This window comes from Lissotriton helveticus, chromosome 11, assembly GCF_964261635.1.
Source record: "Lissotriton helveticus chromosome 11, aLisHel1.1, whole genome shotgun sequence".
Taxonomy (NCBI): Eukaryota; Metazoa; Chordata; class Amphibia; order Caudata; family Salamandridae; genus Lissotriton; species Lissotriton helveticus.
The window spans coordinates 549,843,599-549,871,260 of record NC_136072.1 but is presented as its reverse complement, the minus strand read 5'-3'; the positions used below and the strand labels follow the sequence as shown (position 1 = coordinate 549,871,260).

Below are 27,662 nucleotides of genomic sequence, written 5' to 3'. Positions count from 1 at the left end.
AAACGAGCTCGATCATAATACTCGTATAATGCTGCATTCCGAGATTGGAAAACCAGAGGCAGAACTCACCGCATGTTTTACATGACCAAAAACACTCGGTCATAGTGTGCGTTTAAGACGCTTAAAAACACAAATCAGAGGCACTCAGATCCGCTTCACTGAACTAAACGAGCTCGGTCATAATACTCGTTTAATGCTGCATTCCGAGATTGGAAAGCCAGAGGCAGAACTCACCGCATGTTCACTACAAGGACGCCAACTCTTTTCCACGTGCATGAAGCCAGTGTAACGGCGAGCACGATCGGCAAAAATAACAATAGAAATGATGGAAGGACAACCAGCCTACCAGAGGTAGCGCCATCTTGAACTGGGCAAAAAACGGCAGAACTATGCTCAATGCCGAACTCAAATAACTTAAACAAAAAAATAACTTACATTTCTTTATTTTTTTTTAAAGTGTGTAAATAGTGAATGCAAAACAGCCGTTTTCATCACAAGAGTCTAGGTACACATATAGCTATAAGAGTTTGCATTAAAAAACATAGGTCAACAATTTTAATGTTTCATACATTTTGCACAATTCACAATCAAAAAGACGATGATATCAAAATTCAAGCATGTTTCATAAAGATGTAATTGCTTGATAATAACAGTAACAAATATTGTGTATAAATACACATATAGATGTCGAGTACATATCAGTGAAATTGTTAGCTCATTCTTTGTAAAGGTCACAGTCAAAAAAGCAATTATGACACAATTCAGATATGCTTCATAGAGGTGTAGGATAATTACAAAAGCAGACATAATTTTTACAATGGATGTGGTACAGATCTCATACATTGATTACCACAGAATGACATTCCTCAATAGAATGTAATCCATTGTTCACACTATCACAACGCAATATCCATCGACACTCACTTCTGTTCAGAATATTTGAAATGCTACCCCCTCTCACAGGGACATGAATGACCTCTATTACTTGCCACCGCATGTCAGATGGTACTAGAACTGTGAGACACCCAGTCTTTGAAATGGATGTGCAGAGCTGCAAAGGAGTTGTGGGACTGTGGTGCCTTGTAATGGCTCCAGGATCAAGGAGTGAGATGTGAAGACCTCCTTTGTCTCCAATGCGGATACCTTCTGATGGAGCTTTTTTTGACACAACTGGGGGTCGAATGTGATGGGGTGAGTACACCACAGCCTTTGATGAGAATGTATTCCAAGACATTTGTTAGAGAAAAAGTATAAACATATGAAATGCCTCCACACGGGTAATGACATAAGCCTATCAGCAATAGGTCTCAGGGATCAAACTTTATTATTCTAATATCATTTTTTTTAAAAAAAATTTATTTTATTATTTTTATATATTTTTATTAATTATAACACAAGAGTAGAAATGTACATTTCGGGTATCGTTGGTATAACATATTACAGTGGCGAACGGCAGATGAAATGAAAAAATACAATACAATTGTAGGCATCTGGAAAGTATCAATTCCAGCCGGGGCTGGGTCAAAACAATACAAGACAAATTATCATAAGCAAACATTATCAGAATCTGCCCACCAAGGATACAGGATATAAAAATAGACACTCAACACCCGAATATACATAACAACAGGCTCAGGAGAATATGCCACATCTCTTGCGGAGAAGGGAAAAGGGAAAAAGATAGGTCATAGAAAAAAAGAAAGGAAAAAAAAAAAAACCTCAACCCCCCACCCTGCACCCCTGCAGATGGCTACGACCTAACCCCACTAGCAGCGTGCCTGTCGCCCCCTAAACTACACCCCAAGGAAGGGAAAAGACGGAGGAGGAATATCGTACAACACGATGCGGGCTCCCGGACTCCCCTCCCCCCGCCGCGAGCAGATGTTCCCTACCATGGTACTAAGAGAGGTAAAGAAGGCTTATAAGCAAACTGATAGGGAATCACCAAAAGAGAAAAGACCATCCCACCCAGCCCCAGACATCACAGAGGCAGCAAATCCCATTGTCAAACACAGTCAGTGCACCAAAGCCAGAAAAGCAGAATCCCATATGGCCCTCACTCCCACCGATACCACCCAGCAGTGTCAAAGGAAGTCTCTGTACAGAATTAAAACAGTCAAGTTCAACCCTGGCCTCTACGATCCATCACACAAACCCTTTTCGATAGGACCAGCACAATAGCAAAAGAGTCAAAACGTTGTGGAAACGGGAGAAAATCGATATAGCATGAAAGGGTCAGAAGAGTCAAGTCTCGAAGTCTATCAGAAATACGAAAGTCAATCCAAAGAATATCGACGGAGGTCTCCAGAAACGAAGAAAGAAATAAGTCCTGTGAGGGCGATGACTTTGCCGAGCTTGCTGGCTGGTCAGGGGCTCCAGTCGCGGGCCGCTGTAGTTGCACAGATACAATAGGCGTCCGAGTATAACGATGCTTGGGGTTCTCCTCCCGGATAAAATCAAGCTTCGTGGGGGTCACCATATGTTGCGGGTCTGACTCTGGGCTAGGGTCCGGTCTCGAACAAATAGTCTCGATGCGTACGGTCAAGTAGTGGAGAGCAGCCTCCATTTGCCAGTGAAGAGCCCCGATGGCGGCCATTACGGTCCCCAGTGTCGGTCCACACGTCGTCCGATCCATCTCCGCTTAATCGATGACAAAGCAGGTCATTAACCCCGGAGGCCGGCTACTCCAGGGAAGCCAACTGGAGTGGGGTGGGAGAAGGCGACTGGCGACTTTCAGGCTGTGCGCTCTTTACACCGCTGCCGAGAGCGGGGCCCCCCCCCGCGAACCCCGAGGGCTGCAGCAGGGTCCCAGGAACCGGACCCCCACTCACCGCGGCATCCACGTCTCGTCGCCGTCTGGCCAGTATACGCAGGGACGCGAGAACACAACCAGGATCGAGAATTTGTGTCACTCCAATGGGACCGGACCCTGCCAGGTACCTGCGGCCGATGTTGTTCAACTGAAACCCGGCTGGGTCAGTACTCTAGGCCCCGGCTTACAGTCTGGAGGAGGCCCGAAAATGAAAGACGGTGTAACTTCGTCAAAAAAGGTGATAAAGACTCCGGGATTGCGCCCCTGGACTCAGAGACGATTCAGACACACGGGAGTCTGGCGGGAGGTCAGGATTAAGTTCAGGATAGATCCGCCAGCGACGGAGGTCGACGGAGCCGGGAGCTTATGCGGCCATCTTGGTTGCTAGCGTAGCTCCTCCCCTCTCTAATATCATTTTTAATTATGTTTTGGAAATGCAGTAATTCTGACTCCAAACATCAGTATATCAATTTTTGAATGTATGCATATTTTTTATGCCAAATCCAAGGATTTTCCTTTTGGTAAAGAAACTTAAATCATTGGAAATACAGCTAATACATTTCAGAACACTATTTTCCCTTGAATACCAGTTTTTGTTTCTTGTAAATACATGGTCCCCAAAATTAAACCTCATTTATATCAAATACAGACGTACAACATATGCAAGAAAGCCCACAATGTCTGGGACAGACTCCACAATATCTAGGGTGCCCACAGTCTGACAAGAATGGGCACCATTATGCCAGAGAAAGTCACCATTATGCCATGGCCTACCACTATAGCCACGATAAAGTCAAAGATGCGCACAAAATGCAAAGAATGAACATTATTATACCAAAGCCACCATTATGCGAGGGCAGGTCCAAGTGTGAAGGATTTTTATAAGTGTGTCCTGTTTACTAGCATTATGTAAGTATGGCTCCAGAAGGCTAAGGATGCCTACAACTTGTCCAGGATAGAAACCATTAATCCAGGGAATGCCACACTTAGGCCATGGATGCCCAAATATGTCAAGAAGTATCACCTTTATGTGCGGACCACTGGTATGTCCGTGGTGGCCACCATCATGCCAGAAAATGACACAATGTGCCAAAGACAAAACAGAAGTGACTAGGAGAGGAGAGGCACCAAATGTCTTTGGTGGTCTCAGATGCCAGGTTGCTACCACTGAGGTAAACCACCCGAGAAACTCCTGCTCATGTGTGTGCACAGGCTCACACACACATTGACAAACATGCACACTTCCCTCTCCCCTCCCCGGAGGCAAATGAGGTTCGTACCTCTCCTCTCTTTTCAACCCCTGCTCTCTGTGGCTTCTGGGCTGCACATGTACTCTACTTGCATACTAACATTCGAGCTTCTGCAGTACTGTGCTTGGGCCTTTCCTTGCAGCTACTGCTGACATTCAAGTATGCAGGCTCAGTGTTCACATACAACCACACCACGATACATACTGCACAGTTCCCTTAACATAGCCAATCTCTATCTTTTTGATGGTTTTAGGGCAGAGAGATGTAGTCATGTTACAGTTCCTGTGCTTGTGTCTCTCTGCATATCTCTCCCATTGGTTCCCCATGTGTTCACTCTAAGGGCCTGGTGCTGAGTGATGCTGCTTCTTGTAATGTGAGAATGGGTATCTCTTGCGTCCAGACCCTCTGAATGATGTACATGGCAAGGCTCCATGGCCGTAAGCTGCTGGTTGGAGATCCCTGGCCTGCAATGTATTCACCTATTTTAAAATCAGCTTGTCTTGGCCTTCTTAGAGAAGCTCCCTTTTGAGAACTTTGCTTAGCGACTACATGGAAGCCAGACATGCCTTTATCAGACTACTGCCTTGACTTGTCTCCAGAGCAGGCTGTCAAGTAGGTCAGACCTCTCCGTGAAACGTTATTGCATAATATGTTATTTATTTTTCTTTTGATATTTTTCTATATTTGTCTGGATTTTCCACTACCCTTCTTAGAGTGTTAAGTGTAATCTTGAGTTCTTTTGTGGATTCATTACATTTTTAACTAACCCACCGAATGCTGATAGTAGTTACGAAATTAAGGTCCTCCCTCTTACTCAGCTGAAATTTGAACTATTTGGGCTTACTGCCATTGCATCTTATCATGGATTACTGGAGCAGCCTCGCTGCTTCAAAGTGGTAGTCTCTTTTCTTAACTTAGGATCACCTGCCTATCCTTTTTTCCTTTTTAAATTCAGGCTTAAAGGTTGAAGCTGCTGAATAAGGTTTTAAACTTAAAATGTATTCCAAGTTGATTATTTAACTAAAAGAAAAGACACTTAGTTATAGTTATTTATTTCTTAAAAGAGGGATTCCTTGCTGTTAAATGTATCCTGAAATCTCACACTTAAATTACCTACTCGTTGAATGGAGACACCTACAATGTAGAACTGGGATTACGAGTAAGTATGTTTTTCATTTCCCCTTTTGGCCACCTACTGATGATGATTTCATTACTTACCTGTGACTGTTTATTCTCACTGCTCTTATCTTTCTGAAATGTTGAATGTATGGTGCATTTGTTAAAATATTTCTATAAATCTACTTACAAAGATTTAATTGGAGATGTTTCATTTACACCACATTTCATTGTGTCCTCTTCATGCCTTCCAGTTAGACAGGTTTAAGGAGCCACCAGCCTTTGGCCCAATGTGTGATCTACTGTGGTCTGATCCATCAGAGGATTATGGCAATGAGAAGACGATGGAGCATTTTACACACAACACCGTTCGGGGATGTTCCTACTTCTACAGGTTAGCACATATGTAAACATTCTATTTATCCTGTCTTTTCTGACCCTAGTTGCCCACACTTTCTTTTGGTGAAAGACAGTGGCCTCTTTCATTAGCAGACTAGAAGTCTGGAGAGCACTTGAAAAGTTTAGGTTTACTTATGACACTAGCAGTGCCCAGCTTTGAGTGTGATGGACAGCTTTACTTCTGATAAACAGCATCCTTGAGCACCTGAGGACCTCATAACCTACCTACAGTTTCACATCCACATATAAGCCTTACTGATCCACTACGTTTAGCTTTTGTGTGTTAATTTTCAGTTTACTGTCTGTTTGGTGGGTAAAGGAACTTGTGGCATTGTCCTACTATTTTTCTCAACTATGTGACTTTCGAATGGGAGGTTTCTTCAGTGATTATTTTGGTTTGAAGAAGATGGTTCCTCTATTCCTCTCTGATCCTTTCACTCCTGGTTGACATTTGGCATATATTTCTTATCTCTTTTACAAAAGAGGGATGCGCCTTACTGTTGTTCTTGTATACTACTGTCTTTTAGGGATTTTTTTTACACCAACACTTCTATATGAGTTTTACAGATCTATCCAATGTGAATTGGATTGCCTTTGATGCACTTCTGTAGCTTGATTACAGGTATTATTAATGAGGCAAAGTCTAGTCAGAATGGAAAAAGAATACAGCCCCCTCCTATTGCTCTTCTCTGTACCTCTTTATCTGGGTGAAAACTAGGAATAACCTATGTGGGTGAAAACTAGGAATAACCTATGACTTGAAGCATCTGAACTGTATGACCCTCCTCTGCTTCCAGAGACTGTGCTTTACTGTCTTTTAAACAGAACAGAGAGTAGTATACAGTATGTTTTGCTGGTGAGACAGATCAGAGTCCTCTTACATTTATGAGGCTTAAGGCTATAGAAGATGGTACTGTAGAGAAATATGTCTAAACCTTGTAGGACAAGCTATCTCTAGTCCAGTGGTTCTGAGTTATATGTCCTTTGTCTACTCAGAACAGTGCTATCTGAGAATGTATAATTACATTTTCTATCACATGCAAGCCCTGCCTTATTTAGTAACCATTGCTCTTGAGTAACTGCCATTTAAATGTTTCACCATTCTTTTCTTGCTGTAGCGCAACATAGTGAGTATCTACAGGTTCCTTCCTTTTTAGACGCTTGGATCTTTTATAGTTTAATATGCTTGTCAATCCCCAGTCATCATGCTAGAAATCCTCAGTAAATTTTAAAACTGTAGTAAAAAGTATTAATACATACTCAATCCAGTAGCATTTGCTTAGCAGCACATTCACCTCATCGTGACTGGTTAACCGTCATCAATTACGCTCCAACTGCCCCTTAAACACCATCTCCCCACCACAAGGCCACCACATCTAGTTTCTACCACACCAAGTGTAGAGGCGTCTCTATCCAAATATAGATAATTAACATTTTCTTTTCTTCGTTGGAGAGTAAAAGTACAAGCCTAGTGACACTGAAACAGTATGCATAAATGGCCAACTAATGCCTGATTATTTAATGCATCTGCAGCTTAAGAGCCTCAAAAAACCCTTCAGTACCCTAGATGGTGGCTTTACCCTTCCAGGTCGCAACAGATGTGGTCGTAGTATAAACTCCATAGCAGTCACCCGAGTTAATCCAGTGATCACCTCCGCTATGTTTAGCTGACAATATTGCCAGATGTGACAGGAGATTTTGCTATTCTCTAGTCCTCATTCCAGAGGGCACCATTGCAGAAGCCGAAATGTTAGAGGGAAGGAAAATAAGCATCACTAGCCAACTGTAACGCTACCTGGGATATGTTCAACATCGAATGGCATCAACTAGCTGAATCCACGTACTTATGCAAGATGGGGAGACTGTGTAGTATGTGGTTTCCGCTCGTAGCAGTTCTTGGACTGTGGGATTGTGTTTTTTTGCCTGCCGGGTGGATTCCAAAACTCCTGCCGAGTTACCTGCATACTGAGAAGATGAGCCTGGGATCACACGGAGGGAGTTCCTGATCGCAAGGAGCCAGTGTGGACGCCCGGGACTGCGAGGACCAGCATTCTCTCTGACAGCCACAGCTGGTGCCTCTTCCCGGGCGTGCTCCGCCTCCACACTCCGCTAGTACTTAATTGGAAACCAAACGCGCATCGCGGGACGCGCGCGGGTGTGCGCCGGGCTAAGCCCGGGCAAAGGGCGGGCCGTTTGAGGCCGTTCGAGGACGGCAGAGACCAGGACCAGGCCACCCCCCCCTCTTGCATTCCCTACTGCTACTCACAATGGCTATGCGCGAGACCAGGAGCAAGAGCACATTAGCTGCAGGGAGTACTTCTGGGACTAACAAAGGTACGCTGGACACCTATTTTGCTAAAGCAGGTTCGCTTCTTATCGATGAAATTACTATCTTGGAAAGGCGAATATCGCAAGAAATAGACTGGGTAAGGCAATCATCTATGGGCACAATAGCATCAGCCAGGACCCCTGAAAAGATAATGGCCCGTATTGATTCTGACATCGGGGAGGATGGAGTAACTGGTGTGCTTGACACACCTGACGATACTATCTCTATTTCACTCAGGAATGACTTTAACATTAGTGCCCCTGCAGAGTTGAGCTTATTGCCCCACCAAAAAACATAGGGTAGTTAACTTACCGCCGGAGGCAAGTTCCTACACAGTGATCTTAGCTGGGGTCCCAGAATTAAAACCTTCTTCTAGAGAACATGACATGTCTCTTAAAAACAAGGTGATCAGCTGGCTCTCCACCAACAGGCCCCTACCCCAGGGAATAAATAGTGATGTCCTCACGGTGAGGAGAGTCTCATGGTTAGGTAACACACGAAAAACGATAGCAGGGGATTGTGTCCTAATCAATTTTAGAGACCCTGCGACTGTTGCACACATTTGTATCTGGCCTTATGCCGACTTCGGGACATCCATTCAGTCCCTACCTCTGTCGTTCTTCTACCCACCAGTAACTTTTGGGAGAGACGATGCGCGATGGGATACCAATCATGGGGGGGAGGGAAGCTGGGGTTACAGAGGGAGAAGACCCACATTCCGGCACGCTGCCCATCACCCGACCTATTTTCCAACCTACAATAGGTTTAGCACTTTAGACTTGGTCGACTGACAGACCTTGAGTATGAGGGGGGAGGTAGCTGACCGAGTCAGGGGGGCCAAGGAAAAGAGAGTTACCACCACCAAAATCTATAACATCAACCACAGTGGGCCAACCTTTGGTGAGGTCCGGATTTTTATTAGTGAGCCTCACGCAAACATAGCAGGGAGTGTGAGTGAATCATCATATGAATCAGGGGATGGTTCTGCTAGTAATATGCCTGCAACAAAATTAGATGATTCTAGCACTCCGACATTGACTATCCAGAACCACAGACGGCCCATCCTAAATATATTATCTTGGAATGTGGCCGGTCTGGGGAATAAAATAAACTGTCCGGACTGGAGCTCATTCGTCGATGGAAGGGACATATGTATGTTTCAAGAAACCTGGGCGAGAGAGGATCTCTCTCGCTCGGGTTTTGCATCTTATTCTGTCCCAGCAAGGTGGGGGGGTAGAGGGCGCCCTTCTGGCGGGCTTGCGACCTGGGTGGCGGTTGACTTGGGATGCACGGCAACCGTGCTCTCATCAGGCACGGATGACATTCTAGCCCTCCTCCTGGAATGGTCGAATTCAAGAAGGCTAGTGGTGGTTAACGTCTACTCCAGACCAGTTGGTATTTCACAGGAATCGCCTACTATAGACGACCTTTCGGCCGTCCTTAGTGATAACACACAGGGTATTCCCCTTGTGATTGATTTAAATTGTCACTTCGAACCCCTAGCGGGCTTAGTGGACGGTTTTTCACAGGAGGAGGATGTACTCTGGTCCGTACCCCCAACGGCAGCACCTGCACCCAGAGCATGGACTCCGCTGGCTGTCCAAATCACTGGCCTAACTCTCAAACATGGTGTGCGGGCCTGTAATGGACGCATTAGTTCTGACATCCCTACCAAATGCACTTATAATAGAAAAGGGAGGGAGTCGAGACTAGACTACATCCTAGTCCGAATCTCGCTGTGGTCTCATATTAATGACTTCCGTGTTACATCTAGGGAGGATAGTGACCACAACGCATTGGAACTGGAATACTCCCTCCCAGGCATGGACGAGAGAGGACCTACGAATGACGCCCCTGGTAATGGGCTAGTGTTAGCGAACAATAGAAGGAGAGTTAGGTGGGAGAGGTTTGCCTCCAACCCAGAGAAAGTTTTAGGGCTTTATGCCCGGCTTATCCCCACATTAGAAAAGGTCTTAAAATTAATTGAGCAGCCCAACCTGCCCGACTTCAATGTGCAGCTGTGGCGGGTGCACGAGGATATGATTAAGTCCGTAGAGGATGTTTTTTCCACAATAATGAAGAGCGGGGTTGGTCATCATACCCATTCTACGTGGTATAATGCCGCTTGCCGCAAGGCCAAATCCGATCTGCTGATTTCAATCAAAGAAGGCAGAGATAGATCTCTGATCAGGGCTAGAAGAAAGGTATATAAGTCCCTGATTTTGCATGCCAAAAGGGAATGGGAGCAACAGAAATGGGAAAATTTAGCAACTTCATTATCATGTAGGGACTCACGTAAATTTTGGTGCATTGTAAATACGGGGTCTGAGGAGTTAGCGTCTGCCATTGAACCTAATATCTCGGCCAAGGCTTGGCAAGATCACTTCCAGTCGCTTTATGGAGTTGATGACTGCGCCCCCAATGAACCACCACCAATCATTAGCACGTCATTAGAGGGGGACCCTTTTACTGAAAGGGAGGTACGTAAAGCCATTGCAGGGCTGACCTCAGGTAAAGCCCCTGGCATGGACGGATTACCGGGGGACCTATTTAAACAGGAGCCCGATGTCTGGGTCCCATATTTAAGAACGTTATTTAACGCCGTTCTAGGGGGCATGGATGTACCAGGTACTTGGCTGGGGGCAGAAATAGTCCCTATCTATAAGAAGGGGTCGCCTCTGCTCCCAGCCAACTACAGGCCCATCAGCCTCATCGACGTAACCCAGAAAATTTTTGGCAGGCTAATACTCGATCGCCTCCAAAATTGGATAGAGGAATACGCCATCTTAAGTCCCTATCAGGCTGGGTTTATAAAAGGGGTTTCAACAACTGACCAGATCTTCCGTTTGAACCTCTTGTTCTGGAAGACTGTGACACTGGAGGGCGGCAGCTTGTACACGGTCTTCGTGGACTTGCGTGCCGCCTTCGATCTTGTTCCGCGAGATAGATTGTGGATTGTTCTGGCGGAGCTAGGGATTCCGGGGGATATTTTGTTAATTCTGATGAGGTTGCATCAGGGGAATTATGCCCGAGTTAGATGTGGCAGAAGAGGGGCACTTTCGGACAGTTTCCCCGTTGGCAGGGGGGTAAGGCAGGGGTGTGTGCTAGCACCGACCCTGTTCTGCTTCTTTGTCAACGAGGTTATTGACCATTTGAATAGGTTGGTCGATATTGATGCTCCCAAGCTCAATAGCAGCAGGGTCCCCGCTATTATGTTTGCGGAAGACACCCTGCTGCTATCTAAATCTCCCATGGGCATACAACGTGTTTTGGACGGGTTTTCGTCCTTTTGTGTGGAGCGTGGGCTGGAGATCAATGCCATGAAAACTAAATTTATGATCTTCAGCCCTCCTCCCACAACTCTCCCATACCCTACCATAGGGTCGCTGAGCTTAGAGAGGGTCTCAACCTTCGAATATCTGGGCCTAACCATCAATCAAAACCTGACATGGGACTCTCACTGTACTAGGGCCACCTTGAAATTAACACAGCTAACGGGTGGGATTAGTAGGATGGCAAGCAGGTCTACTTTTAAACCTTTTGGCCCCCTCATCCATATCTATAAAATGCAGGCAAGAGGGGCCGTTACCTACGGCGGAGAATTGTGGGGCCATGCTACTGCCAAGAAACTGCAGATCAGCGAGAACAACTTTATAAGGAAGTTGGCAGCTTTACCATCTGGCACCCCCCTTCTTCCGCTGAGATTAGATTTGGGTCTCAGACCTATTACTGAAGAATTGGGACTGAAACCCTTGACCCATTGGTGCAGAATATGGAGCTCACCGGACTTATCGAGCTACGGGAAAGAGCTCACAGAGATCCTGCGCATACCAAACGCCTCCCAGATACCCTGGCTGAGATACATCAGGCTAACATGCGAGGCTCTAGGAAGGCCGGAACTATCGCAGGACCCGGGTAATGCTTGTGGCAGGACCCCTCGGAAACTCCTGTCGAGAGAGTACTATGAGCTAAAGTTACTTGTCTCGATTGAGAGTACTCGTGAAGGGTCCTTAACCAATTTGTTCACCATGTCCAAGGACCTATATTTCCCTGAGCTGGTCCTTGATGGAATTAGTCCCATCCCAACAAGGAAACTTTTCATGCAGTGGCGCTATGGCACATTGCCCCTTGGGGCCTTCACGGATCGTTGGGTTAGGTCACAGACTTCCACACAGTGCCCAGCTTGTCGACACCCTAGGGAAAATGATCTCCATATTCTGTTTTTTTGCAAAACCTACCAAAGGCCAAGGAAATATTGGCTTGTTCCACTCTTGAAAAATCTTGGGTTCAGACTATACCTTCCAGCCTACAGAATACTAAAGACTGACTTATCCCCCCCTATTGTGTTTGCTGTTGCAAAGTTTTTAACAGCTGTGTGGCATATCCGTAATCGCTGTATCAAGTTAAATACGGCTAAAAGCACGGCTTGATATTTCTTTAAATCGTTATATTTTCCAATTGTTCATTATTTAATATTCCCTTGAATGCTCAATATTGCTTACTTTTATGGTTCCTTCTGATTTTTAAATTACAATCTGTTTTTTTATTATTTTAAATTTTTGTTGCAACCTTTTATGATCCATAGTGATCGAAATAAAGACTGAATGAATGAAAAGATGGGGAGACTGTGTAGTATGTGGTTTCAAATAGATGTGCAGGAAACATTTTGTATATACCATTGAATGGGAAAGCACGTATTGCATTGCTCCTCTGTCATGCCTTTTTACAGCATTTTGCTAGCAACGAGCTCAGTCTAATCCGTTCATTTGTCACATCCAGAGGTAACGGCCAATATCAGCTAAAGATGCTCAGAAGAGTCTTCCCCTGGATTCCCATAGAGTGCATAAAGATCCTGGTTCAGTCTCTGCTGATGAGCAGGCTGGACTACGGAAACTCCCTGTTCATAGGCATGGCAGAATATCTCTTCACTAAACTTCAAATGGTGCAGAACGCAGCGGCCAAGGCCGTTTGCATGAAAAGAAAGTTTGACTCAGCCAAGAGCTGCCTACGTCATCTTCATTGGCTGCCAACGAAGCAAAGAGCAACTTTCAAAATGATGTGTATAACACACAGAGCATTACATAATACTGGCCCGCTTATTCTTAGAAACAGGATTCAGTTCTATGCTCCAACCAGAAATCTTCGCTCTCAATTCACGGCAAGAGCAAGAACCACTCGGGTGTTGAGAGCCAGGATGGGAGAGCGAGCCTTCTCCCACATAGCCGCAACCAAGTGGAACGAACTGCCCGCGGCTCTCCGACTCACGGACTGCCACCTGGCATTCAGGAAACATCTGAAAACCTTCCTCTTCCCTAAACCAGACTAATCAAACACGACCTATGTCAATCCACCACGCACTATAGTTACTACAGCGCCGTGATATCCTATTCTGGATGATTGTTAGCGCTTTATAAGAAATAAATAATAATAATAATAATAATAATCAAGATTAGGAAATGAAGCACCAACCCTACCACCAGTAGTGTTAAGAGTTTCGACTGACAAAACTGAGACCACAATACACGTATTAAGTCATCTAATGCAAAAGCTCTTCTCAGTCTAGGACCCTGGAGGCATGTTAGAAACTCTAATTCACTTCCCATTTCTGTCCTTAAATATTCCACACCAGTGGGACACAGGATTTTACACTATATGAAGGCTTAGAATCAGATCTACATATTCCCAAAAAATCACATCAAACAAGTGGATGCTAGATATCCTTTCCTGTATCTGCACCTGGGCATTAATTAGAAAGCCTCATTAGAATCCAGTTCTGAAGGGAATTAGATATCAGCTGAAAGAGTAGGAGTGGTAGCTAATCATGTTGATGAAGGGTGGTATTGAAATGTTGCATGGAAGTCAAAGAAACAAAGGTTGTATTCAAAATGGCATGGATCCTGGTTAAAACAAAAAATCAGGTGATACGAGGTCCATTTTTGTATCTTACCTACTAAACTGTCTCAAACATTGTCCTTTTGAAAGGTGGTCCCCTATGACACTTATTTTATACTGTTAGTTGAACTTTGTCATATTTCGGTTTAGCTGTGTTGATCTCTGGTCCTATATAAGAAATTCTCACATACACACTGATAAAAGGGTTTATGAAGGATTTTTGCACCAGTAACAAAACGTGGTGCCGTGGGAACTCAATAGATTTTTACTAGGCCTGTGAGTATCCTAGGTACACGATAAATGTCTGCTTTGTAATTCTTTTTGACATCCTGCAGGCATGTAGGAGAAAGATGAGGAGAGCATGAAATACATTTGTTTTTGTGAAGGAAGCGTTCTTGCATTTATGTGCAAGGGGACTTTCAGGACCAATCCTAGGTCCAAACCTGAAGTAGAGAGAGAATTACATGTCCACCAAGTGATTCTTCAGGCATTCTCCAATCCTGCCACATTGGCTGAAAGGTTACGTTCAGATCATCAAATCAACATTTTTGTGCACTTTTTCACAATCAAAAAGGCCAAGTTCATCGAAAGATGAATTTCAATATTTATAACCTACTATCAGACTAAAGCCAATTGACATTTTGAACATGTTACAAGCTCACTCTCCATAAGCAGTATCCCATCAGCTGTTCTAACCCGTGCTAGAGTTCATCTTGTAGAAGTCTGCTGAGCAGTAACCTTGAGAATCAGCCCTACATTCATGAAGCACTACTGCCTCACATGCAGGCCAGGCGAGGTTACTTACTTGTAAATGCAGTTAACCAGCATTAATGTTGTTGATAAATTAAAATGTTTGTCTCCCTCCACTCTCAGCTACTCCTTATACACTAATTCTATGAAATGTTAGCTATAGTAACACCAAATGGTAGTGGAATGAATTGTACATATTCACCTAATTGAAGCTTGTTTAATAACATGTTCGCATCATTGTGAATATTCAAACACAGAAATGTAAATGTGCCCTTATAAATGCTCATTACTACTGGTTTTCAAGTTACCACATTGATTAGTAACTATACAAGCATGTGAATCTGGCAGATGCCAACGCTTACAGGTAAGTAGCTTTTCCTGCTCTTACAAATATTGTGGTTTTTTTGGTAAAGTTTCTCAGTTCGTTTGATAAAGTCTTTAGATTTCCAAACTCCCAGCCTCAGAATTTCTCATCCCCACATAAGGCCCTCATGCAGTTCATACTTGTATTTTTCCTTACCTGACTATATCTTGTTGTACTCTTCCTAATTTGGCAGAGAACTCTTGTGTCAGTAGGCAGATTGATGATCTTTTGGTGAGCTCAGTCGGTTGTACAGTAATCCTCAGAGGTTCCGGTCAGGTTTGCATACTACCCATGCCCAGGAAGGAGATGCCAGCTATTTAGATCCACTTTCCCAATAGCTCTCCAAAAGAAAAGCTGTATTCATGAATAGAGATAGAAAGTCCTGACATTGACAGTAATCCTTCCCACTTCTTATTCATAGCTTTGGTCTTCTCTGTTGTCATGGAGTGCTTGACCTCACCAGCCTAGTTGACAACCTCCAAAAAAAGAGTACCAATTTTCACTTTTAAGTTCAAGTTTCCTTCTAAATCTTTGCTAACCTTTTAATAGGTAGTTGTAGACCTTTCATTATACATTAGTTCCTTTTGGTGACCAGATGTTTAAGTATAAAGTAAAGCACCCAGAAACTTAAATCAGTTTCATCTCCTCTCTACTTTAACTAATTTTATGTTGTACTTTTTGCACGAGACCTCAAGTTCTTACATCTACCTTCCAAAGCCAGACAAAAAGGCATACCTACTGTAGGGTGCTATACAAAAATGCCGCACTATTAAGGAGGCCTGCTTTTTCACCATGTTCACCTTTCTGTGTTCCAGTCTTGATTTTGTTTTCTTTTTCTTTTTGTTTGGGAGCCAATGGACTAATTTCAGACTGAATTTTAAATAATGTCATGGCCAGTCCCTTGAACTAGCTATTATTTTACCAAGTTCTGGAAGCAAGACTACGTGGTCTACTGCCAATGTTGAGCTTATAGGACTCGTTGAAGTGCTCGTCTTTACTTTGAGGTAGTATAGAAGGAAGTACTCTCCTGGTAGTTTGTCGTGATCTGGTGACGGGTTAGAATGCAATCCTTATCTCCATAGTAAATGGAGACTGTGATATGAGAGAAAAGAATCGTAGATTGGTCCTGTTTTTTGTTTTTTGTAAATCGTTTTTATTAGCATTTCATTGTATAGAACAGTACATACAAACAGTGATCATATAGAGAAACATCATGCTACTTGTACACTACGACGTGCATTATTGCCTGGTCACATCAAATAACCCCTCCATCTTTTCATTAGTTAAAATCATTGGTAGGAGTGGATACATGGGTATAGAGCATGTGTCCATGAAAGGTAGTCTGTGGCCTGTACTGAAGCCCGGGCATAAGCTCTCAAAGTTGGTCCAGCATGCGACTTGAATCTACAGCTGAAAATGACGATTTGAACTCTTCTAAACTGGGAGGCAGAACTGGGGTACACTGTGTCTGTTGGTGTCGCATAATATGAGCCAGCGGATTAATACATCGGAAATAAAGATCTGGTTGCGTGGCGCTGAGTAGAGGCAAGCAAGAGATTCAGACTAGAAGCAGTACTTTATTAGTATGCCCCGGGTGTAGATTGGTCCCTGGTATCATCAATTTTTAGATGATTACACCATTTTCCGCAAGACATAGTGTACCTATCTGCCTCCTTTGGCTTCAAGTTTTCATTAGCAAGTGTTTGCTTGCTCTTTACATATGTCCCAAGCTATGTTCTACAAGACAAACTAGTTTGTGCTGTGTAAATGGAGCCTACATTTTTGACAGTACTCCAGCCTTGTTTTTAGTTGTTCACTGGGGAATAAACTGTACCTATACCTCCAGTCAAGTATGAGGTATTCATTCGTGTTAATTATGCGGATCCTTCCTAGCAACTGCAGAAGTAAACAAATATATATATATATTTTTTTAAATAAACAGGGTTAATTATATCTTAAAAGAAACTGCTAGGAGAAAGTGTACTTCTACAGTGAAAAGTTAATGACCTAGCTAGTCTTTTGCTGAAAAAATAGTTCGGATTTCTTTACCTCTCACTTTCGCTTCTCATTTTAGCATATTGCTTTCTGAAGACCCAAGTGCCCCTCTTTATATTGAGACACGGGCTATTAAACCTGCCAGATGGGAGTGGGTAGGCCGTTGCCATGTCTTTTGCATTACGTTGTTTACAATTTCTTCAATTTATGCTGGCATTAAAATGACACCAGCAGAATGTATCTGGTGGAAGCTTTGAGTCCAAAGGAATACTACTGGTTCATTCTTCTTTCAAACCCGCCTTACAAAGAGGTTTCTTATGTTCCCTTGCATATTGTCTTTCGTGTTGTGGGATCTCCACTCAATGGGATCCCAGCTTTATTAATGTGTCAGCAAACCCTTTCAGTGATAACAGTAATATCTGTACACACCAAAAACTGAATCTTCACCAAGAGCTTGCATAACTGTTATTTGTACACAATTCAATGTGCCTCCTGTTGGTCTGGCAACTAATGTGAAGCACATCTTTCACCTGCAAGTCTCTGAGTAGGAACTCCGCCCTCTGAGCTATCTTATGAACTTACTTTTGCCAGTGCTCATGAAAAGTTTATAAAGTTCGTGCATGGTCTGTCTCAGAACAGTGTACATTTTCCACAGACCTTTGTGGCTCAACCCTCTTACTTTCCAAAATTCCTAGTGTCAAGTACTTGTCTCGTGTATTCCTTTTGCCAGAATGCAGCTACTGCTGTGGAAACAATTTGCTGTCTGGTTGCTAAGAGGGTGCTCTACATTAACAGGAAACAGATGGAAGATTAAAGGGACGTTTACAGTGCTTGAGGCGCTCCTGTTCTTTGTAACCAGCTTTTCTAAACATCCCACCAGTTCTAAATAGCATCTTTACACTGGTAATGAAATGGATGGCAGCCACATGGAAAACCTGCCTTAATTCTGGAATGCTTAAATGCAAATGGATGGGTAGGCCATCCTTTCCTCATATACTCCCTTGAATTCTGGCTTTGACCTTTGCTCTTATCGGCGCATCTTATGCGTTGCATTTGGTTCCAATGAGCTGGAAGTGTGAAGGACACAAACACAAGTATGGGGCCGGGGCTCAGTCTTTTAATCCCACATTCTGATGCTTCACATTAGCCACGCCTTCTGACCTCAAGCCTATTTAAGGCATGGGTGTGCTCTGTGTAACATTCATGATCAGGTGTCTCAAGAACTGGCGGCCACTTAAGCCGAGCCAAGAGGGAGGAATCCAACCCCCTCTTAAAGAAGCTTTAAGATAGTTTTCTTGATACCTAGGTGGTTGGAAGCCAGCAAATTAATAGATTCTGGCTCGGCTGTAAGAACCAGTGATGACTTTTGCCATGGCCGAGCTGGGCCCAGGCCCTGGGCGCAAATCTTCAGAGTGACTCACAAAGATGGGTGCAGAAAGGTCATGCAAGCAGCAGTGCCCCTCTCATTCGGCTCCAGTCATTGACTGTAAAGTACTTGGAATCAATTTTAAAAAGCTCCATGCGCTGCTTTACCACTCAGTCACCCTCCTTGTTGCCCTTCCATCTCCTTTTTCCCCTCCACCCGCCACAGACCAACAGCTCCCTTACCCCAGCCAGCAGCTTGGCATCAGGTGAGTTAGGGGGTGGGGAGTGAAGGAGTGCTTGTTCAGATGCCAGTCACTGCTGTATTCAGCCAGGGACTGAGCTGTGAACAGAAAAGCCCCGCATGCTGTCTTATTTTAATCACTAACAGCAGCAACGGCGCCGCATATCTTTCTGGCCTGGGCACTAACCGAGCAAGGGCCGGCTCTGATAAGAGCCATAACATGAGCTGGGCCATACACATGTTTGGCATGTAAATCATCATGTGAAAATCAGTGGCATAGTTCAAAACAAAATGTGGGAACCACCCTCTGTAGTTTTTGATGTCTCAAATATCTCACAAATATTTTATAGGCTTTGGGCTGTAGGTTTAGGATGCCCTGAAGGGTTTCCATCTCCTTGCACTGTGGGGTGTTACGCCCCTGCTGAAAATATGATAGACTTAATAATCATTTTTTTTTAAGTCTGTTGCTTTAACACGAGGAAGCGTTTCACATTAGTACACTTCAATGTGTCACTGCATGGAGTTACATTTATTCGAAGTTCTAGTTTTCAAACAGGAACTTAGAAACATTCATGCCCTCCAACCATCTCCATGACGAGGCTGCTATAAGTGAACCCAGTCACTCATGTGTCCCATATATGTGGCATTGCTTGTTAATATAGGTGAAGCAACATATTCTATGAACACTTTTACAGTTGAGGTTTTTGTACAGCACAAATCATGAACTGGTGTATTTCAATGTAATTGTATTTATATAGCACTTAATACCTGTGACGAGGCGTTGAAGCAATGTTTGACTAATACCACGCTACTCCGGAACCCAAAGGTGGATTACTAGAGGGAAATCAAACATTTTATTGAGAGTGATGGGAGTAGTAGATGCCTCACAGCTTATGGATGCCTTCCATAACAACACCAATCGTATTCTAAAATTAATGTATAACTGGCTGAACAAGGAACCACAATGAGAAATGGCTTCCAAGTGTCGCAAGAAAGTCACAGCGTGCTCGTCGCTTAGCAGAGGTGCTCCCACCTGGACTACGGATGAAGAGGTCAGACAGGCGTGCACTAGTGGACCCACGTGTGTGTATGCCATGATCAACCAGCCTAGGCAGCGCTATTCTCTTGGGAGCCAGTGGAGAGGGGAGGCTTGTAGGATGCTCCTTCAGATAAGCACAACCAGCACAGGCAGCACGCACTGGGAGACCCTTGCGTGTGCTTGTCCTCCATCAACCAGTCCAGGCAGTGCTTTTCTCTTGGAAGCCAATGGAGAGAGGAGGCATGTAGGATGCTCCCTCAGCTAAACACGAACAGTACAGACAGGGGTGCACTGGTGGACCCCCGTGTATGTATACCATGATCAACCAGCCCAGGCAGTGCTCTTCTCTTGGAAGCTAATGGAGAGGAAAGGCATATAACATGCTCCCTCAGCTAAACACGAACAGCACAGACCGTGTACACTGGGGGACCCACGCGTGTGCTTGTCCTCCATCATCCGGCCCTGGCAGTGCTGTTCTCTTGGAAGCCAATGGAGAGAGGAGGCATGTAGGATGCTCCTTCAGATAAGCACAACCAGCACAGGCAGCACGCACTGGGAGACCCTTGCGTGTGCTTGTCCTCCATCAACCAGTCCAGGCAGTGCTTTTCTCTTGGAAGCCAATGGAGAGAGGAGGCATGTAGGATGCTCCCTCAGCTAAACACGAACAGTACAGACAGGGGTGCACTGGTGGACCCCCGTGTATGTATACCATGATCAACCAGCCCAGGCAGTGCTCTTCTCTTGGAAGCTAATGGAGAGGAAAGGCATATAACATGCTCCCTCAGCTAAACACGAACAGCACAGACCGTGTACACTGGGGGACCCACGCGTGTGCTTGTCCTCCATCATCCGGCCCTGGCAGTGCTGTTCTCTTGGAAGCCAATGGAGAGAGGAGGCATGTAGGATGCTCCTTCAGCTAAGCACAACCAGCACAGGCAGCATGCACTGGGAGACCCTTGCGTGTGCTTGTCCTCCATCATCCGGCCCAGGCAGTGCTTTTCTTTTGGAAGCCAATGGCGATGGGAAGCATGTAGGATACTTCCTCAGCTAAGCACGAACAGCACACACCGTGTGCACTGGGGAACCCACATGTGTGCTTGTCCTCCATCATCCAGCCCAGGTAGTGGTCTTCTCTTGAAAGAGTGCTGCGGTGAAAACTTGAAGTTGTCAGAGATGAGACTGAAGTGCTTGGACGCTTTCTTCACTTCCAATAATTAATGAGGTTCACATAGAGGGCGATGCAGAAGACCCTCTGTTACTGCAACTGAACAACCAGGGAATGCTCCATCGAATCTGATCAAAACAAGACTGGGGCAACAGCAATATACATGCAAATAAAATGTTCTCAATGCACTGCTTTTCTGCTTATTCCCACAATCGTTTTAACTATGAAGTGCTGTCTTCCATTCCACGCCAATCTACTGGCCCTCAAAATGCTCCAAAGTTTCCCAAGCCTTCCAGATCCTATGCTCTGTCAAAGTGATGCGCAAGGAAATGGAGGCTAAATGAAAGAGTTAATTGGCTTAGATAACACAATTTGGTCAAGCAAGGAAGCCAGGCTGATTGAGTTTTCCTTATTTCACATTGTGCAATTCAAGCACTAGCTAGTTATCGGCCGCTATCATTGTATACCAAAGGTTTATGCTTTGCCTTTCATTCTTTGAGAACATGTGGATTGATTGTCAAATAACCCAGTGCTTTCAAACTCCTGAACGGTATAATATTCTTTCTTGTCAGGAAGACTGACTTTCTTGCTAAAAGCCTTTTGATGAGGTGCCTTGCTGGTGCCTTGCTGCTGCACTGTGTTGACGGACTCTATGCCACATCCAGTTAGCAACAGAGGTGGATGGGCAACGAAGGCAGAGTCAGGCCTGAATCAAATTCCTGACTCTGGCCCAGCCCAAGGTCCTCTTAGAACCTCGTGCCAAAAAACAGGCGGAGCCATTGTGTGGCTTCTGCCGCTCACCCTCTTACCTCAGTGACCAGGAACCTCCCTCCCCGCCACTCCATTATCAGAGGAGGTGCCTTGCACTGTTTATTGTGCAGATGGGCCAATAGTGAAGCCCCTGGAGAGTGCTTAGGGAGGGAAACTATGCTAATGTTTCTTCTCAAAGCACTATTTTTTCGCAAGACCATCTGAAATGCCACACGCCACACTCCCTCAAACCCAGGGGATAGTGGGAAAAAAAAAAAGCCTACACAGCGCGAGAGGTGCATGAAAATCTGCTGGCAGCTGACCTCTGCACTTCACCTGTCATGTGAACTTCCTGGGCTCTACCAGATCTTTGCGTTGTTAATGCCTGTAACTGTCTTAACTGAAGGTGACGAGCCTCTCCTCGCATCGTTCTCTTGGTTAAGTCAGGAGTAGTAGCAGGTGATAGAAACATTAAAACAGAGAACCCCCTTCTACCTGTAACATAGCAAGTTTTTTTAAAGAATGTTTTTCGACTTGATTCAACTTGTAATAAATGTATTTATTTATGACAATCTGTTCTGGTCACACCTCAGCTTTAAGGAGGTGTTGTATTTCTAGTGCTCCACGCTACATCTGCTTATGGGGTAGTAAGATCCTCAAGCTCTTGTAGTCTAGTATGTCCCTATTTAGAGTTTGGTTACTTCTGCACTCCAGGTTATTCATCAGCTGTTTGCTGTGAGATAGAGGTTTGCATCCTTGCTGATCCAGAATGGTTGTTTGGGTGTAAAGGGAGGCCTGCAGCTTTGGTACACCATAAAGATTATTTGCAGGAGTTCTAGGCTCCTAGTACTCCATTTTGGCTCTGCAAAAAACCGGAGGGAGCTCTGCAGTCCTTTCACTGCTTGCCTTTTGTCAATGCTGTTAAGCTTGGGAAATCTGAGATCAGAATCACCGGGTAACATTTAAGCCCTGATGGGAAACTGTGGTGGACATTTGAAGCTCTGGGGCGAGTTGAGCCATATCTCTGGGGATTTATGTGAATCAAGAGTGCTTGTTGAGGGTCTAGGTATTGCGACAAGTGGAGTGAAGGTTTGAGCCAGAGTGGGTTCGCTGTTGGTAATTCTGTGGCCTAGGAGACCGGATGAGGAACTCTTGGGTATTGGGTAGCATTCACTAGATGAGTTTAGGTACTTGGCCAAAATGAAGCATGTGAAATCTGGGGTCCTGACAGATTGTCTGCTCTTGTGTTTCTCCTTCATGTATAGTAATCCATTGCCTCTTTTGTTTCAGTTATCCTGCGGTGTGTGAGTTTTTGCAAAGTAATAATCTATTGTCGGTGATCCGAGCACACGAGGCTCAGGATGCAGGGTAAGTCACTGCACCAAATCCCAACGTATTCTCCCGAAGTCTCTTTCCCTGAATATTGCTAATGTCTTTTCCTGTCTCCTGCCACAGGTATCGAATGTACAGGAAAAGTCAGACAACAGGCTTCCCTTCTCTTATTACAATTTTCTCTGCTCCCAATTACCTTGATGTCTATAATAACAAAGGTAAGGCAGGTGCAGGCTGTCCACCTCCCCTAAATGGGTGCCAATCTTAAAGCGTTTTGATTTCTACTCATCCTGGTTTTGTTTTTTTACTGATCAGATAACCCACTTTGTTTTAAAATGAAAAAAAAACACTAAATAATAAAAAAATACGACTTGTTCTGCAGCTATTATGACTTGCCTACGAATTGATCAACCCTCCTCTGCCCAGGCTCCGAGCATGTCCTTTCCACAATACTCCTCTTGCATTTTAACATCAACACTTTATTTCTGAATCATTTAGGATAGGCCTGAGTGGTATTTTTACATTCACTGGATATGCCTTGTAGCCTTTTGCGCTTGCTGTCAGTTTTCAGGAAAACATATCCAGCATTCTTTGCCAAGACAAAAAGCAGAACGATCTAAAATTGAAATAATGCCTGATAGTAGCACAAAGGCTTGAAATAACACTTAAGAATTATAAGCAGACAGATTAGTTTTGTTAATTAAAGCTTGCATAGTGCACAATCTGCCAGTAGGATGGCATCACATCACCTTTAAAATATCTAGAATTTGTATGCACATCAGCAGCTCAAACTTGTTACATAAAGGGGAGACAAGACCAGTCCAGTCAAATCTCAGTTAACTGGTCAATAAAGTAAGAATGTGGCTGTCTCTGCAACTATGAGATGACTCACCTCACCCTATTTGTCCTTTTATTTTCCAAAGGTAATCTTCTGCAAGTCCCTTGTGGTCATCATTCCCTTTCTCCGTTTCTTTACCCTCAAATAGACTGTCTTCAGAAGCTATAATCGTCTTAAGTTCTCAAGTTACTACTGTTTGTTAATCTGTCCCTCCAAAAGCATTCATTTATGAGCCTTCCACGTTTTTATTTTTTATTTTTTACATTTTTTTCACCGCCCCTACAGATGCTTGGTATAGGCTTAAATTGTATGTTTTCACATCCACTTTTCCTTTTGTCCAGGAAAAGCCGAAAGGAGTTCTCTACCACGTGATATTTCATGGATTCATGTGCCTGAATTATTCCTAGTCGACGGGACGGGAATCCTTGTTACAGTGTAGAATCAGCAAGGTCAAAATGCATACGTTTAATCTTGTACCATGCACTGATTTTCCACATCGTTATATGACCCATATGAGAGCCATTCATATGAACAGTGTGATTCACTCCCCTTAGAGGTTTCTAAACCTCAGATTTTTCTACAGCACATCTGTTGCAAAACAGTCCTCCAGAACTGTTTGAAGGTATATATCCTCCGAAAAGCTACTATAAAAAAATAGTGTACAGATTCTGCTACATATCATCTTTCAATCTCTGAATTGTTTTTATACTCTCCATTCCTAGATTCAGGGCTAGGACGCCCTCTTTCCATGTCTCGGGTGTGGATCTAGCAGAAAACTACTCTGCATCACCCAAAAGTCATCCATTCAACCCTTGCACTTGTCTGTACATATGTATGTTCTATTTATATGGCACAAACTTATACAACGGCTGCAGCCCACTCAACAGGATTAACGTCAAGGTTACTGTTAATAAGTGATTGGTGGGGAAGTAGGGTTCTTTGAGGCATAGAACATATTTGTTGGTGACCCTAATGTATATTGTATTTGTAGTTTGCACCTGGATGATTTTCCTCATGACAGCTGCATTTTTTAAATATTTTCTTTTTTTTTTTAAAACCTGAATCGACGGAGTGGGTCGGTCGGTTTTCAGGACGTAAAGATGCTCATTCTTGTACTTAAAAATCAGTGCACAGTTCACCTACGCCTTTATCCACCAAAGCGCCAAGAAAACGAAACCTTTTGATGTGTAAATTGGAGCTGATAGCTGTACTTCTCACAGCTTACAAGGAACTGCTGCATAGAGAGAGAGTGCCGGTCCCAGCTGCAAGTACTGCTGCAGCATCTTTAAAGCTAACACAATTGCCACCAACGCCATTCTTGTGTAAGGTCATTTCATCTTCCAGTAACTCTTCCATTTACTAAAACACACTCATTATCGCTGATAATTATTTCAAGTAGAATCCCTTTGAGAAGAACAAATGGCTATCCACAACCTTATCAATGAGGACTGCATCGTCTATGACTGGCAATGAAGGGTGCTTTATTGATGAAAAATCTTTCATTGACCACGCAGCTGCCAAGGACCTCCTCCTGAGCAATTAAAACCGCATCAACTATAGTTTCATTTTGCGAGGGACAGGGCTTATCCGGGCTCTCTACGCCAGTGTCGTCCATGATGAATAGCATCACCACTTCATTGTGAGCTTTAAAATATTGATGATAAGCAGATGAGGACTATTACATTTATTATTAGGATCCAATGGTCAAATAGGCCACAAGAGAGATCACCTAGAAGAAACTTGCACTGTGACACCTTTATTGTCTTGCTTCATTTATTATTGTAAGAGGAATAAGAAATACTTTGTAGGCACACACCTTGAAAAAGTCCCTTTGAGGATAAAACACATGTTGGCAAATAATCATGTACTTGGTTAGAAGGGTGTAAACACAATAAAGATAGCAAAATATATAACATGACTTTAGACTTATGGATGGACTTTTCTGTTTTTATGTGCTCATAATGTGTTATTTCAACAAATTGGTAGAGTCTTCCAATATATTGTTTTAAGATGTAGTGGTTTGTTATTCTTTGGACTAACCCCATCATTGCCCTTGCAGATAGCAGGGGTGTATACTGTGGTAGCACCAGTTTTTGAACAAGTAGTTTTTCTGTAGACTTTCTACCCTGACTAGTCGAGTACTGTGCGACATCCTTGAATTATCACAACTACCGATCTGTATTTTACCCCTTCCATGCTCATGACGAGCTCAGCTCGTCATGCAGTACACTGCTCGTGTGCTCATGACGAGCTGAGCTCGTCATGAACAATGGAATTTACAGACCCTTCAGCACAGGAGGGAAAAGTCAAAGCACCCAAGGTATTAATAGACTTCATGAGAGTCTGTGTATATAATATATATTACCCACTAGCGGTCGTCAGTAGGTAGTTCTAGTTAGGACAATGTTTCCATAGGAAAAGTGTGTTCGAGGCATATGAGCTGCAGATTGTACACTTAGCATTAGATCGCCACCTGGTGTTGGGCTCGGATGATTGCATGTTGTTGTTGTCTTGGAAGAAGTCTTTGTAGTCGCGAGATAGGTGACTCCTCCCTTGGACGATAGTGCTCATGGGTATCGGCTCCATCCTTAGATTGTTTTTTTTCCGCCACTGGGTTCGGATGAAAGTTTTCCGCTCCGGCTAGAAACGCACTTTTCCAGCACTTCGAAGCGTAAAAAACTTCCCAAAACTCTCCAAAATAATTTCGATACCGACTAACATCTCGACTCCATCAGCGTGATTCCGGTCGTCGACGTGGGCTGTTGGGCCTATCCACGCCGTGAGGCCTACACCTCGTGGAAAGGATGCCATTCAAGAGATGCCCCGGGTGTGGAGCAAAGTTACCACGCAGTGACCACCACAAGCTCTGCAATCTCTGCTTATCACCAGAACACGACGAATCCAGCTGTACAGCCTGCACGTCTTTTCGATCCAAGAAAACAGTCAGAGATCGGAGGGCCCGTCGACACGACATGCAGAGATCCGCTCCAGAACCGGTAGATATCTTGGACGAGGAGGTTCCGCTCGTGCCCAAAGAAGACTCAGATGACTCCATACCATCGGGTCAGCGTGTGAGTACTACTGCCCCTGCACCACACACAGCACCCAGACTGAAGGCAAAGGTCAACACTCCGCCTCCGGGGCCCAGTCGCGACCGAAAATCTACTTCGACAGCCCCGCCATCGAGCCCGGCTCTGAAGAAAGTAACCAAGCCTTCAGGTAGCTCGGTACCGAGCAAGCCGCACGTGCCGATCCCACCAGCTCCGTCGGCACCGAAACCGAAAGAGGTCTCGGCTCCAAAACCGTCGACTTCTAAAGAAAAGGGTACGAAGCCAGCGTCCGACGCCTCGAAGCCGACGAGACCAGCTTCCACTCCGAAGACACCGTCTTCGATGCCGAAACCGACAAGGCCTGATTCCGACACGTCAAAGCCCTCAAAACAGCCTACGACACTGAAAACAACACCTTTGGTGCCGTAAACTATGCCAAAGGACACTGTAACAACTCCTAAGGCTAAAGACAAGCAGCAACCTCGTCCAGTACCGAAAAAATCGGCGCCAACAAAGATTCCACAAGGAGAAGAACTTTTCCAGCCAGATCCTCTGCAAAAGAAGATCTACATTGACCCAAAAACAGGTCATGTGTCCACTACACCACAAAAGAAAAGGAAGGCAGATGAAACATCCACACCTGTGGTCCCTGCCAAGAAGAAGGACTCTGCCACATCCCCTATGCACCCTTCTTCACCTATACTTCCTTCTCCTTCATCTCCTGCTCCTGCTAATAATTCACCACAGATATCTCCGTCACATTCTCTTCCTTTATCCTCTCACTCACCTCAAAATGATGATGAGTATAGTTTAGGAAGAGGGATAGACACAGATGAGCCTTTCCCATTCCCTATAGATTATACAGACTGGGAGTACCCAAACCCACAGGATACACCAGATATTCCTGACCCACAGTCATACCCATCAAAACCTTCTCCCCCAGAGGATAACATTGGTTTCAGAGCTGCCATTTAC

General features: G+C 44.3%; 1 protein-coding gene across 3 annotated transcripts in view; it reads left to right on the top strand.

Moving 5' to 3' along the window:
* The window catches only part of PPP3CC (protein phosphatase 3 catalytic subunit gamma), a 776,740-nt gene that overhangs the window by 496,438 nt on the left and 252,640 nt on the right, over positions 1–27,662 (top strand). For all 3 annotated transcript variants that reach the window (XM_078666300.1, XM_078666301.1, XM_078666299.1), the window contains 3 exons: positions 5,433–5,572; positions 22,758–22,835; positions 22,923–23,017. In XM_078666300.1, coding sequence (XP_078522426.1) covers positions 5,433–5,572; positions 22,758–22,835; positions 22,923–23,017 — 313 coding nt within the window. The remainder of the gene's footprint in view (positions 1–5,432; positions 5,573–22,757; positions 22,836–22,922; positions 23,018–27,662) is intronic.